The 15,968-nt window shown below is 39.0% G+C and overlaps 1 protein-coding gene and 1 pseudogene across 3 annotated transcripts; one reads left to right on the top strand and one right to left on the bottom strand.

The window, feature by feature from the left end:
* Positions 1–6,048: 6,048 nt before the first annotated feature.
* Positions 6,049–6,968, bottom strand: LOC148721227 (uncharacterized; annotated as a pseudogene).
* A 954-nt stretch (positions 6,969–7,922) lies between these two features.
* LOC148721226 (uncharacterized) lies at positions 7,923–15,370 on the top strand. 3 transcript variants are annotated; one of them, XM_088734780.1, is made up of 8 exons: positions 7,923–8,041; positions 11,025–11,281; positions 11,768–11,888; positions 12,487–12,609; positions 13,017–13,136; positions 13,354–13,476; positions 13,895–14,185; positions 14,911–15,370. In XM_088734780.1, the coding sequence occupies exons 1-8, from the start codon at positions 7,978–7,980 to the stop codon at positions 14,916–14,918; spliced, it is 1,107 nt and encodes a 368-aa protein (XP_088590906.1). In that variant the 5' UTR covers positions 7,923–7,977; the 3' UTR covers positions 14,919–15,370. The 3 variants fall into 3 exon arrangements, with proteins under 3 accessions (XP_088590906.1, XP_088590907.1, XP_088590905.1); XM_088734781.1 differs by having other exon boundaries at positions 13,420–13,476; positions 13,895–15,370; XM_088734779.1 differs by having other exon boundaries at positions 13,895–15,370.
* The last annotated feature ends 598 nt before the right edge of the window (positions 15,371–15,968 follow it).

Here is a 15,968-nt window from a genome sequence, read left to right as displayed (position 1 = left end):
ATCCCTTGTTTAAAAGGGACCAATGGACATTTCGCTGAGGGTGATGTCGGTAAGTCTCATGCGTCCAGTAGTTTCAATTTGGCACCACTGAAGAGATCACATGCCAGTTATTAAAAAATTGTAATGTCTAATTCGCCACATAATTGGTTTGTTTTCTAGCTACTTTGTAAGGGTTCTTACCAACGTGATCTTCAATTAAGCCCTGAGAGTAGGATTGGATTGAACTCACTTTGCCAAAAAACACCTTGCAGAGGTGATTATCTTCTATGCTATTTAGTTCTTCAGTTGACTACACCAATTTTTGAGAAAAGAATACGAGTCGCAAGGGGCATTAATTTGATTTTTCTTTTCACAATGAAAAGTTTTCATAACAAACTGTGATCTTCTGGTCAGTTATTATTACGAAAAATGGCTGATTAAGAAAAAACACTTGAGGTTTTTAATGAAACAGCTGGAGGCATTTCTTTAAGAAAAAAATGTCCTCAATTTAGCACAGACAAGAGCCCAGAAAATTTTAAGAGCAGATTACTGTAACTTTCAAAAAAGGCGTTGTCACATTAATGATTAAAATGTGAAAACCGACTATTCAAGCGTTGTTTCAACTTATAGATGTTTAGATTATGCCTAAACACCGACTAGAGAACACTTGCGAGTTAGAACCCCTCACATGTAACACCCTCACACTCTGTTCAACTGACAATTTCACGGTCAGCGATTTTGAAATGGGCAGACTACTACGCTAGAGAACTCAAAAGAGTTTATCCATCGACGTAACATACCGCGTCGACAAATTCGGTGTCGTAGGGAAAGATCTAACCTTTAAGAGGGGTACGATCGAAATCTGGAAGCCGCTACTTGCGACAGACTGTTAGCCAATTCCAAAATTTAACGTATACAAAATTCTGTTGTTCTGTCTTCTGTCTTGAAGAAATCTTGAAGAAATCTTGAAGAAATCTGGAAGAAACCAAAAAAAGGAATGGTTCTGAAGTTATGAGCCTTAACAACGCCGAAACCTGCAAGGGCTGAAAACAGACTCATTATTCGGTGCGCAACTGCCAACTCCACAAGTTTTCTTTTAGTGATTAGTTCAAAGAAAATGGGCCATAAGTTTGACTTTTCGACACTCTTTTAAACCCGCGAGAAGATATTCAAAACCTTCCTAAAGCGTCGATCAAAATAATCACAGAAGCTACTATGGTAATACTATGGTAATTTAGGCGGGTATGACTATATTTTCGAAACTCAACGTGCGTCGGTTCGGCAACAAAGAATTTAAACAGAAAATACAGAATTAAACTTTCCCTTGACATGCCTTGATTCGATTTATCGAGAAAAAAACTATGACAAGCTGAATCAGTTTTCGTCGTTCTGCGAAATAATTGAAAGTTCGTTGTTTCCGTTCTACCTTACAGGTATGAAAAACTTGTGAAAGGCAAAATTCGATCATTTATTTATATTGAGTATTTCCGAATTTAGCACTACATAAATGTCGGTCTTCATCTCAGAGGCGACAGAGAGCACTCGATTACAAATGCGTCAATCCAGATCTAGATTTACTTTTTGCCTTAAGATTGGCAAAACCGGTCTCTCGTGTGATAAACATTTCCAATGCAGTTGAATTTTTTATTAGAAATATCACTCTTATTAAAGCACCTCTTATAGAATTTCCTCCTGCCAAATCTGTAGCTCGAATTAATTGGAAGTCTCGCGTGACACCCCCGTGACAAACTGACATGCCTAGGTGGGGGAATAACGACCCTCGCTTTGGTACTGCAAGTCAAGACAAAGAAAGCAGCAAACAGGTAAATGAGTGTAATAAGAGAACATACAAATTACTTTGTTCTTAATCGCGAGTTGAACTAAGCCATCTAAAATATGGTTCGGGGTAAAGTTTTGAGCAATGTTGCGATAAAATGCACCCATTAAAATCGATTTCGTATCGCAAGACTAGGACAGGGCCAAAATTACAATATTCCTTTTGGGCAAGTAACTTATCAGGATTAGATAAATAATCTCGATCATCAGGTTACATCAGTTGAGTTTCTGCTGACATTAAGTTCCAAGTTATTCGCTAGCTGGCCCAGGCCTGAAGATGACTGAAAAACAGGTGCATGACAAGCTTGAACAAATCAGGTGAACACTTCATTCCTCGTGACACTTTGTTTCGTTACTCTAGATCAACAAGTAACACAACCATCGATTCCTGCTAAGTTGTCTTCGTTCCGTGAGGAGTCTCAAAGGGCACATGGTGTCTCAGAAACATTGGCAGTATTTGGAAGCTCGGTGTTTTTGACCTTGTATGGAGCGATTGAGTGCAGTCAGAGCGTAGGCATCGTAATCAAGTTAGCGGCAAAGTATACAAGGACAGAATGGGAACAGAGCCACCTTACTGGTGATCATGTTGTTGATTGGCTACCTCATCTGGTTGTCATAATTAGCATAAATTATGATAGGTAACGAGAGATACCACGAGGTGGAAATAAGCAAGGCAGTTGTGTTCTAGAATCCTAGTGCTTTTGTTCGCCGCTTACTACTCTTTCTCCTTAGTCAACTCTAAAAATCAACACATGTGAGAGGTGTTTGAGTGGAAACATAATGCACCTTTTCTGTTTATTTACAGAATTATTGAGTCTAAACAAAATGTTATGAGTTCAACTTCAAGAGCTTTATTCGGTAGTTCCACACTGCACGTGGTCCCTGAGATCACGTGACTTACAACCCACTTATCATAACATCCCCCTTCGTAAGCTATTTGGCTGTCTTAATGACATTATGCTAATACAAGTTAAAACTGGAACAAGATGTCAACAACTCAACTGTAGATTAATATAAAATACAACTCTTTTACATAACATAATCTTTATGCCAAACCGAAACAGATCTGACCCGAGTAGAGCGACGTGGAACCGAGGAGGCATCAGTATCGGGTAGGTCTGGTTCCAGGTTAGCATTTGATTCTCTAGTTACACTTGGAGAGCTTACACTGGATTGCATGGTTACAGGTTGTGAATCATCAATGAGATCATTATCTAATATGGCAACAAGTGGTTCCTGAGTAAGATGAATATGACGTCTATTTCTACGATACCGGTTTCATCAGTAATCGTATACGATCTGGGTGTGTCATGTTTTCCTGTAACTATAGCACGTGACAAATGTTTGTCACCTGGTTTCTTGAACCTTACACTATCCCCTTCCTTAAGTTGAGGTAATTGTTTGGAGCCTTCGCGATCCTAGAATTCTTTGTATTCAGCTTGTCGTTTTTCTAGTAATTCTGGAACATCATGACAGTTCTGTGGTACTAAGACCAAGGGGTGAACAGGAACTCTTGTGCGGATTTGCCTACTGAATAACATTTGGTTAGGTGAATAAGGAAAATTGCTTATTGGTGTGTTGCTGTATTCCATCAGACCTTCATTCAAACTGCACTCCTTTCTTAGTAAGTTTTTAACAATGTTGACCGCCTTTTCTGCAAGACCGTTTGCCTGACTATATGTGGGACTGGCTGTTATCATGTTAATGCCATATTGCGTAGCATATTCCTTCATTTCTCTGAAGTTACTGGGTATGTTGTCCGCAATTATAGTTTGTGGATAACCATGTCTTGAGAAAATTTCACTTAGACACCTGATAATGTCACTGCTGGCTTTGCCATTGAGCCTAATAGCCTCAATGTACTTTGAATAATAATCAATGACCACAAGGTAGTTTTGATTTTTGTGTTCTAACACATCTGATGCAACAATTTGCCAGGGCAATATTGGGATTTGTCGAGTTTGCATGGGTTCTTTCGACTGCTTACTTTGATATTTCAGACATTTTTCACAACAAGACATCATGTCTTCAATATGTTTATTCATGCCAGGCCAAAATACCGTTGTACGTGCATTAGCTTTGGTTTTCTCAATGCCAGAGTGACTTAAATGCAATTTCTGAAGTATATCTGCTCTCTATGTAAATGGAATGACAAGCCTGTTGTCCTTGGGAAGGATTCCATCGGTTACGTGAATATTATTCCTGACATTCCAGAAAGACTTTAGAAAGGGAGGTACATCACGTTTGTGTTGGGGCCAACCCTCCATGGCATACCTATGTAATAATTGCATATTAGGATCATTGCAATTTAGCTGTCGTAATTCCATCAACTTCATATCCCAAATTGGGAGATCGAGAATTACACTATGAATGAAATGCTCCATGCCATGATGCATATCATCGTCAGTAGGAACATTGGACTGATCGATTGCTCTTGACAGGGTATCTGCTATATAAAGAAAATTCCCTGGAACATATCTCACTTTAAGATTATACCTTTGCAGACGAAGTCTCATTCTTTGCAAGTGAGGGGGTACCTTGAAAAGAGGCTTTTTGAAAATACTTTCTAAGGGCTTATGATCAGAGTGTACTTTAATTTCTGCCCCATACGTGTACATATTAAATCTCTCACATCCATAAAAGATCGCAAAGAGCTCTTTCTCTATTCGGGCGTAATTGATTTCAGAACTTAACATGATAGCACGCGAGGCATATGCCACTGATTGATTCTGTAGTATCAAACATGCTCCTTGGCCGTTTTTACTGGCATCAACTTGGAGTGTCGTAGGTAAACTTGTGTCATAAAATCGTAGGACTGGGGTGCTACTCAAGACGGATTTGAGTTTAGTAAGAGCTGTATCGTGCTCTGGAAACCAAGTCCATGGCACATCAGACTTAAGTAAGGATCGCAATGGAGCAGTTAATTCAGACATATTTGGAATATACTTGGCAAGATAGTTGATCATCCCCAATAACCTTTGCAGATCTTGCTTGCATGATGGAGTGGGCATGTTGTGAATAGCAGAAATTTTGTCTGGGTCTGGTGAAATCCCAGTGCACTAACAACTTGGATTCCTTCCCCTCCCTCTTCCCCGTTTCCCATTTTTCCACTTAACACCTACTCCCTCGGCAAATAATTTCTTGCCCCAATCCTCCACAGTTACCAAATCTAAGATGGCGGCCTAATACAATAATGTGCACTCGTGCGCCCAAAATACGCTGGCACTGCAGGCTAGGTTAAATTTGATATTGCGCTCTCGTGCCCTTGTCAACACCTTGCTCAATATCATATCATGTTCTTGTTTATCTCTACCTCCAATGATGATATCATCGAAAACTGAAATATCGCAAAAATGTTTTTCAACCATTTTCTGGGCCACTTCACTTGCACATGAAATACCAAATGGCATTCTTTTGAAACGAAATCGGCCAAAAGGCGAATTGAACACACAGAGAAATGAGGATTCTTCCGTAAGTTTTTGGTGCCAAAAACAATTTGACATGTCAACAACCGAGAAAACTTTGCAACCACTCAGAGTACTTGAAATTGTTTCAAAACTTGGTGGTTTGAAATCTTCCTTTTGAATGGCTTCATTAAGATCTGGTGGGTCTAGACACAATCTCAGAGTTTTGTTTGGTTTTTCTACGATTACTAAATTGCTAACCCAGGTAACTAGTTCCTCTACTTTGGCAATAATATCTTTTTTTTCAAGATCCTTGAGAGTACCTTTGAGTTTATCTATCAGTCTTAATGAGACATTCAGTTGTGATTGAATAGTAGGGTTACTATTAGTCTTCAACTTAATGTTATACTCTCCCTCAACACATCCTAAACCTTTGAAAACATCCTTAAATTCATCCAGAAGGGTGAATTTTTCTCGAAATTCATTGACACTGAGACCTATTTGTTCTACTTTGTTATTCAAGGTGATTAGTTCTAGGTTTAAGCATTATTCGAAACCAAGGAGGGGTCTTACATTATCTCGGAGTACATAAAACTCCAAGGGTGTTGAACCCTTAGCCCCTTTTACCTTCGTATCAGTAAGGCATTTGCCCACAGTATCTAACTGGTGCCCCCCAAATTATTTGAGTAGCATGCTTGTTGGCTGTACCTGAGCATTCAACTCAGTAGCCAAATCTGAGAAAATTACATTACATTCTGCACCTGTATCAAGTTTAAAACCTACGGGAATGTTATTAACAAGTAGATTTCACTGAATGTTCCTTCTAGTGCTACCTTGAATTTCCTCGATGTACAGACCCTCCAACAGCTCATTGCTTTCGTGTTCCTCTATTTCCACGTGACGAACACTTCTTTCTTCCGTGCCATTCTTCGATTTGAAGCAGCACCGAGCATAGTGATTTCTTCCATTGCATTTGTAACACGTGGCCCCATAGGCCGGACATTTTCCCCTGTCATGAGACGCTGTACAGAATTTGCACTTCATTATTCGGCGCCAGTCTTCGTGTTTGGATTTTGCTGTGTCCACCGGTGGCTCTGCCTTCTTTACAGCGTCAATGTTACCCGTTTTAGTGGTTGGTGAGATGAAGATTTTCGACTGTTCCTTAGATTGCTCCGTAATTCTGCATAATTTGATGGCCTTCTCGAGTATCAAATCCGCCTTGCGTAGCAGTCGCTCTCGTAGTTTGATATCATTTATGGCCACCACAATCTGATCACGTATCAGAGAATCCTTAATCGCCCCGAAATCGCAGTATTCAGCTCTTCTTCTGAGATCTGTGACAAATATGTTAAACGAGCGGTCTTCTTGGGTGGTCGTTCTGAAGACGTATCGTTCGTGGGTTGTATTAATTCCGAGGAACACAATACGTTTCCAGCGCTGTTAAGATACATCCAACAGTCCTTTGCGTGATATCTTCGGGAATATTTGGTAGAGTTTTGAGCACTCGTCTTGCTTTGGTCCCGAGAATACTTCGGATAGTTGCTATCTGTATGGCATCGTCCTTTTCGTGAAGGCCACTCGATATCCGATACAATTCCCATACTTCTTTCCATTCCTTCCATACATCTGCGAGATTGAGACTATCAATATCCAATTCCGAGGGAGGTTTGATACGTTCCATGTCGGAATTAGGAGTCAGAAAAGTTTCTTTGAAAGAGATCCTGGTACCATGTTATGAGTTCAACTTCAAGAGCTGTCCCTCCCGTTTCCTGTACATTTATTTATCTATTTATTTTTGCGTTGCTATGTGAATTGACAGGTCGGTTCGTTGCTATGGGCGAGTGTTTTTCAACAGCGAGTCGAGTTGAGTTTTGGAGTATTGCGAGCGAATAAACTGATTAAAATATACAAATATCGAACCAGCCGAGTATAATTGTCGTTCGTCAAAGACAAGAGCTTTATTCAGTAGTTTCACATTGTACGTGATCCCTGAGATCACGTGACTTACAACCCACTTATCATAACACAAACAGAAGCCTTGTAGTTTTAGAAATTTAAATTGATTTTACCTATCGTTTAGTAGGTCTTTTACGAGAGTTCTTACAAATTAATTTTTTTATCTCCTGATATTGAGTGTTAGCTTGCGAATCACCTCCCACCTCCCTTTCCGCTCCCATGAATTAAAAAACCGAAACTGAAAGGGTGCTGAGGGTGAGGGGGGAGGGGGGAGGGGGGAGGGGGAGGGGGAGGGCGTTAGTCACGCATGTACGAATGACGCTAACCCACGTGAATATTTGGCCTCACCAAACAATCAAGGATATCTTTGATAATTTCCTCGTTAGAATCAATGCCAAAAATTCGGAACATCAACGTGTTTTGGTTAAAACGGTCATCTCAATTTTACACTCAAGTGAGGGTGGACGAGGAGCGTGTAAACAATTGATAAAATTAAAATTGCCTCATACGTTGCTCTCGGACGGACACGATGGAGCCAGAATAGAAAAAATGCATCTGTTATCTTCCTTCATTAATTCAAATTGAAGGCCGTTAATGTGCACTACATAAGTACGATGGAGTTTCACCAACCAACTAGTTCCCAGAGAAACTAATTAACTTGTGACAACGAATGAGCACGTCATAATTAAACAGGAGGTGGTGTATTTAAACAAAAATTCAGCTTCAGCTGTCTCATGTGCAAAGTTGAAAAACTCACAATAGACGGTTCGCTAAAATTATAAAGAGCGTTATTTCTGGGAACATGCTCTTTGTATTCTACTGCTTCGTTCTCACGGTTTTGGCTTCCCTGATACCAAAAGGACAAGGTGAGATTTTCCTATCGTTATATATGTCTTAACAGATAGTCTAAGAAGTCTTTCAAAGTTTACTAAACATCGAATTACTTTTTAATATCCTTTTTCGCCATAAACAAGTCTTGAAAGTCATTTTGCAACACACTTTTTGAAAATCAAGCGAGTACAAACACAAAAGTTTTTGCGAACATGATTTTTGGAGTAGCCAACAGTAGAAGGAAAAAACTGACTCTACGAAGAAGTCCGTGAACCGAGTTTTAATTTCGACTCATCGATCACGCATAATATATGCGATGACTTCTGGCAGACTGTCTTCGCACTGAAAAATTTTTGAGAGGTTTACTTGAGCCCAACTGAAATGGTTCGGCAGGCCCAAATTAAAAATTTACACAGCAGCGAAAATCGTCAAGCGACGCAGTTTAGTCTTTTTATTCATCACAAAAAGAGAAATAACGTACGTTTCGTTATCTAATGTAAGAAAGCCCGCTGTTTGGCGCAATTTAACGTTAAGTTGATCTAAAGGCTGATAAAGCACAGATCGAGAACTTTGTGTATTTTTGTGAGCTGGTAGATGAAAGGAATTGGTCATTAAAGATCTTAGCCTACCACAGAAAGAATTTTTCAAATTAGCTAGAGGGACACTTTCACTTCACTCAACCTAAACAGGTGATTTTCGACAAAAAAGTTTGTTGATTAAGAGTTTTGTGTGATCATATCGGAGACTTATGACAATAGTGTCAATGAGCCCCTTAGGTGTTTTATAGTGCCCGGCCCAGTACGATTGTGTGATAATAAAGATATTTCCCCAAACTCGCAACAAATTAAAGGAATGACCGCCTTTGTATTCCAAGGTAAGATCGAAAATTTTTTAAACAGTTGCGTCGGAACATCTTCTTCATCTTAAAATATCTCATATTTGGAACTTAAATATGATCTTCACATATAGGATTTTCATATGTTCACAAATATTGATTTTCAACTTAGATGGAAATAAAATATATTTGATTATACTCCAGAACACAAGTTGATGGTTTTGTAGGCAAAAATCTTTAAACACGTGGACTCTAGATTTATCAAAAACGATTATTGTTCAGTTTACCTAGTTGAAACTGGTAACAGGAATATTTGTCGGTATTAGAATTAGAGTGGACAAGTTTTATGATAATCAGAAAAGATTATGGCGTCATGCGATATGATTTATAACATAAGTTCCAAATAGGTTCTTGAGGAATGAAAGAAAGCTTGGTGAAAATTCTGTTTGATGGAAAACCATGGACATATTCACCACTGAGGATGAGTTTTTGAAAAGGAATTAATCATTAATTGATGCAGACATGCTTTTTAGGCTGCGAACTCCACAATCAACACTTAACTTTGAGTCTGCGTTTTCACTTAGTGAGTAAATTTGACAAAAAAGCAAACTTGTTGTTACAGCTCAGCCTGCCATCAACATCAATCAGAATATTTTAGTGATCCATCAAAAAACTAAATGTTGGTAAACAGAAGTTGAAGAGCATAGTGTGAAAATGCCAACTTTACCCTTTAGCGTAAACGAAAAGAATATTTTTAGGAAACGTAATTAACTCTTCGAAAACAGTGACCTCAGTACTCGTTCTCCTATTTTCCATATTTTTTAAAAGTTTTAATGTCAGTTGCTACTTAGGTATCAGAACTTAGAAAGCATGTTTCATTTCAACAGATCCCTTTTTCACTCGACCATAATTTGACATTTTTAGGATTTGTTGTTCCTATTGAACTCAACTATGCCCTTACAATGTACATGCCCGAGGCTAACTTTCAGCGTTTCGCCACCTGTTAATTTTTAATGCATACTATGGATGGAAAGTTAATTTTTAGCGGTAAAAACCTCGGACCAGGGGCCCGTTTCTCGAAAGTCCCGGTAACTTTACGGACCCGTAACTATGTTTTGAAATCAAAATTTAAAGGATAGGAAAGCAGGTTCTGGCACCCAAACCAGTCCCTTTTGTTTCTTTAGCTGATACTTTTATCACATCATTTTCAAAGCTTTTGAAATCCCTATCTTGAATGAAAACAGAACAGCTTTACGGGCCCATTAAGTTACCGGGACTTTCCAGAAATGGACCCCTGGCGTTGAAAGAAGTTAGTAAAGAAGTTATTAACCTTCCTAGCATTTCATAAAGTTGATAAAACCGTCAGCATCACTGACACGCAGTGAGCTCAAAATCTGAAGTCACGCGACATCAGTAACAACACATCCTTTCCATGAATTCAGCTTTGAATTAATAGCAAAAAAAAACTCCGAGAAAACTTTCTAAACGAACTAATTAATATTCTCGGCATGACGACGATTATAAGGTGATAAACACGAGTCGATGTACATATCAATACCAGTTGTTCTTGAACTTCGGCACCGATCGATCGATCGATAAGGATAGCTGACCAAAGCGAACGTAGAGTTAAAAATTTCAGTAATCAGTTACTAAAGAGATTGACATAGATTGGTGGTAATCCAAGAGTCAAAAACCAAACCTAAACTAAAGCAATATCTACCTTAAGCAGTCAGGGCGGCAACGCCAAGGAAGACGTCGATTAAAAAATCAATTTCTACTTTTAATTAGAATTTCCAAAATGGCTGCATGTGTTCATCGTCTCATACGGCGCCACACCTCAGCCTCAACATTATGTATAAAAGTAGCGTTGAGTTCCAAATGGAAATTAAAATAATTTGCCGTCGCGGTTTCGGTTCCCAGACGACGCAAATTTTGGTATTTCACGTTGTTGTTTTGCAAAGGACGGCTAAGAAATGTACTTAGTTTTAAAACGCACGTGCTGAGTTATTGCTCTGCCAATTAGATCTTTTGTTTTTCCCCGAGTCTTCGGTGCTGTCGCCGTTGTGGTTTGCTTAAGGTCCCTAATAACTCATCACCAGTCACACTGTTCCATAATTCCAGTTTCCATTGAAGTGCTGAGCGTTAAAAAGCAACTTTTCTAACTCAACGTTATTATTTTCCAGGTAACTGTCGCAATTTGGAGTTTACCAGTTTTCCTAAACCTGGCTACCGGATGGACAATCACACAGTTCGAACTGTTGAGGTATTCGACGAGGATATCTGCATGTTGGAATGCTACCTGGAACCCAACTGCGTCAGTTATAACTTCCATGAGTTAAAAAAGGAATCTAATACTCACACTTGTGACCTGAATAACGCTACTGCTGAACACGATGAGGAACTTGTAGAGAGCAAAAACTATACCTATCGCGGAGCTGAGGTGAGAATGAAATATGTAAGCCAAGAGTACGAAACCTTTTGCTCATTGAAGGTTTGTCACGAGACAGTGGATCCCTCAGGCTCCGTCATCCATCTGAATTCCCCTTCCAAGAGCAAAAATTTAGTGTATGAGCATTGCACGCTCTTGTAAGAAATTTGAAATACGGGAATGCTGGAGGCCTATATTTTCTATTTTTTAATGACTACCTCTAAGGCTGTTCTGATACTTTGTAACAAGTCACGCAGACTTTGCTCTCGCGCACGAGCAGAACGCGAAGAAATGTGTTCAACGCAAATATTTGCGTCAATAACCAAGAAGTGTGCGTGAAACTGAGGTAAATGATGAAAAATGAGAGTACATGCGAAGGCAGACAGAAGATCTGATAGAACCGAAGAGTATGCAGAACGCACGAACACGAACACACGTACGCGTGCAGGAATCAAGCTTGCTGAGCTATCTAAGTGGCCCAATTCTTTTTCTTTTAAGAACGCATGCGTGAAAAATCCCTGCAAGAATAACGCAACATGCCAGGCTGGGTTTACAGACAGAGATTATCGGTGTTTGTGTGTTCCTAGATCTGGATTTAAAGGCCATAATTGTGATGAGGGTAAGGAAACCTTTACATTTACGATTAGTAGAAGTATGACGAATGTATAACAAAGTGCTCATTTTCGAAGCTGGATTCGTAACTTTGGATTCGTAACCGCCGCCTGGTTAGCTCAGTTGGGAGAGCGCCGGACTGCTGTGCGGGAGGTCGAGAGTTCAATACCGGCCGGACCAACACTCAGGGTCTTAATATTAACTGAGAAGAATATGCTTCCTTTCTTTAACATCAAGAAATGGTTAGATATTCTAGTCTTCTCGGATAGGGACGAATAAATGGAGGTCCCGTCTCCTGCAGGGTTAGGGGCAGGAGACGTTAATTTCCCACGCACGAGATTACTGTGTGATGGATGTCCTCCCCTGGGGTGGGTTGGGTGGGTATACAGCGCTTTGGACAATTAGTGGATTTTAGCGCTATATAAATACAATTATTATTATTATTATTATTATTATTGTTAGATTTTGTTTTTCTTCTTCTCGCCATTCTTAACTTTCTAAGTCGGTGAGAAACTGTGTAGGGCACGAATATTACGTCAAGATGACACCACTAATTTTTTTAGGAGCTACATTACAATGATATTCATAATTTCCTTCGTCTTTAGATATAGACGAATGTAACAAGGAGGAGCACGGCTGTGGGGGCAACACGGCATGCAACAACACGAATGGATCGTACAAATGTAGGTGTAAACATGGATACCAAGGAAATGGGACAAATTGTACAGGTAAGTATTCTTATCTGACAACAGGAAGCGTTCACATTAGCTTACATTACGGGGAAAGTATTTGCGGCAAGATTATTTCAAACTCATTTTTAAAACTGTGATTTAAACTTTGTCGCTTCAGACATAGACGAATGCGCTAACGTTGTTATCTGAGGCGACTTAACGAAAAGATCTCACTTACAAGATATTCCTCTTCGTGTTCTAGCTATAGACGAATGCACTGACAGAACACACGAATGTCGGATGTAAATGCTGAGTGTAACACTATCCAGGAATCTTACAAAAATGAATTTAATGGGAATGGAACTAACTGCACAGGCAACTTAACATCACATTTTCTTTGATGACTTCCATCAAAAGCAGAAATAACAGAACTGATTCACTTGCTCTTCTTTTTCTTTTTCTAGACATAGATGAGTGTGCCGAAAGACACCATTGTGATGTAAACGCTGACTGTAACAATACTCTGGGATCTTACAAATGTACGTGTAAAGATGGGTTTCATGGAAATGGAACTAACTGCACTGGTAAGTATTTCTCAGATTTACTATGTTAATGTTTTCTTAAAATTTTAAGATCAATACGTTAGACAGATCTAGAGAGGAGCAGATTTCACTCAAAACCTGAAAACGTACATTGATGAATAGATACAGATCAGTATGAAAATGCCTCACACGGCTGTGAAACACACTTGGGGCAAGAAGGAAGCTTTTCAAAGTAATATTTCACACTTTGTTGCTTTAGATATAGACGAATGTGCTAGCGGAACACACATCTGTGATGTTAATGCTGAGTGTAATAACACCTTAGGTTTTTACAACTGCACATGTAAATATGGATTTGATGGAAATGGAACTAACTGCAATGGTAAGTATTTCTTAGGTATACAATGTTCATTTTTTTCTGAACGTTCCAAGATCAAAAAGTTTCAAGTGTTTAGACTAAGAGGAGACGATTTCATACGAAACTTGAGAACGTATTCTGAAAAATACGGATGCAGACAAGTGTGAAGTGTAGCACACGGCCAACCATCTAAGGACGGTTTCTATGGAAACGACACAAATCTTTGTGGTATCGACTGAAAAATTTTTTTCATCATTTCCATGATCGAATGTCCCGTTTTATATTGAATGTAAGGTTAGCAAATACTAACGCGAAACAGCTAAACGTGAAAACATTGGTGGAACAAATAATACTTTCTGTGCTCAAGAGCGGCTGAGAATTCCTAGATTGCTTCTTGAAGATATTATTCTTTACGGTGTCTCCTTTGTCTTCTTTGTTGCAGTGAAAGTGTGGCCAATTATCATTTGTGAAAAGAATAGTAACCGAATCAGGTGTGAAAACGAGAGAAAGATCGACATAGTGTATGCGAATTACGGAAGATTGGACCGAGGCACATGCAACCATACAGAAATGTCGAACACAAACTGTCGCTCTAAGAACTCTCTTTCAATCGTGCAGACAAAATGCAACGGAACAGTCAGCTGTGAGCTGGTTGCGACAAATTCAGAGTTTGGTGGCGACCCATGTGGCGGAACATTTAAATATCTGGAAGTCAAATACAAGTGCGTGTTAAGTAAGTTGGAAACATAAATTATCAGTATACTGTGTGCAAGGAAGAAAGGCGAATTTCACTCAAAGTAGGGAACAAAATAAATGTGGGATACTGATACAGAGCTGCTTACAAGAACAAATGAATTTTATACTTCACGGTTGAAATTTGCCTGAAGAACGTGCAAAAACGAATAACAACAATTTTAGTTTTATTTCTTACGACTATGGCTATTTTAGCGACAAATTGGTTTTGCTTGTAGGCCAGCTTAATTTAAATACTGCGTCACAGCTGATTAGACTTTGGCTAAAAAATATCACCTATTGATATCTGGCGAGAAATTAGGACTAGCAGGTATTTATATGAGGAAACTATCGTGAAAACAGGTCTTTACATTCTAGCGTATTTCGATCATTACATATCTAAGAGTGCTTTTCAATTGACAGTGATGGTTCATCATGCAACTCTTTGTTTTGTACATTTTATTTTATTTTTTTTTTTGTTTCATCAGCTCAAAAGAAAGATCGATTTACAGATTTCAAACGGCCAGTTAGACCCCATGTCTTTGTTTTTCCGGCATTCGGGTCGACTATATGTTCTCGCGTATTTTTGGTGTCATTGGCGTAAGTTGAAAATTATCCCCGAAATTTAAAAGATTATTCTATTTTCGATTCGCATGGTGTCCTTCGCTTACTATAATCAGAGTCCGCCGTTTGTGAATATTTTTGTTTTGGTTTCACGATTTCCAGTCGATTGAAGAGTGTTCGGCTTCACCTCTAGCAGTATCCTGAGAAAATGGAACACTGGCCAGGGATAGATACCAACTTGTAGAAGTGGCGACTGTTTGGTGTTTTTTTCCCATTTTGAGACTCAGTCGGTTCTGTTTCTAAGTCCATCATTCAGGGTACAAGAGCGGTTATATATGCCAAGGTGATGGCACGTTCAAGTTTACGCAAAACTTTATTTACTTGCTAGATTCTAATATTTCTGTCAACTTCTAGAATAATTTTCAGGAGGGTCTCGTGCGTTTTGACTTGAAATGCCGAAGAACGCTGTAATCATCATATAGGAAGAACGTTTATCCCTGATAACAACGAGGTTTTAATGCATGTAAACTTAAAAAGAACTGATACATGCTTATAATTTTAATTATGGTAACATGGTGGAAACTACGGTTTGTTAAAATCAATAAATTAGCTCTTAGTTCTTGAGAGTTGTTGGTTGTTGTTGTTGTTTTCCTTTGTGTCAGAGCTCTGATTATAACAGATGGGGGAAGACCGAGCTAAGACTGTCACTGACGTCATCGACAGTCGAAACTGGAAGTTTAGATCTAACTTCAAACAACAGCCACCATCGACCACTAGAATTTAAGAAGGAGAAAAACGTAATATATACCCCTGATTTGTTCCCGAAAATCCCAAACTGTAGGGTACATACATGTCTAAGACGTTTTAGCAGTTTGTCTACAATTTGCCATGAGTTTTGCGATCAGCTGAAAATTTTCCAACACCATCAAAACAGCACCATACTTCACAGAGGGTCCTTAGAGAGTGATGAGGACCCAACTTCAGGTTTGAATTATTTGCGATTTGAAATATGAGCGGGATTGACAAAGCTGTGTGTAAAACAGTAGACAACAAACCCTCTTGGAAATAAAAACAGAAAATCGCAAAATAAGCACTTCGCAGTTTATTACACAATACTTGTAGTCGGCGTTCGCAACTATGCTAAAGTTCGATCTCTAACAGAAAATTATTTCTACCTACTCCAGCTTATTACCCATAATAGGAATGTCTTGATAATACCT

Source organism: Stylophora pistillata, chromosome 10 (assembly GCF_964205215.1).
Source record: "Stylophora pistillata chromosome 10, jaStyPist1.2, whole genome shotgun sequence".
Lineage (NCBI taxonomy): Eukaryota > Metazoa > Cnidaria > Anthozoa > Scleractinia > Pocilloporidae > Stylophora > Stylophora pistillata.
Note: the sequence above shows the minus strand (reverse complement) of the source record. Positions and strands in the feature narration are given on the sequence as shown.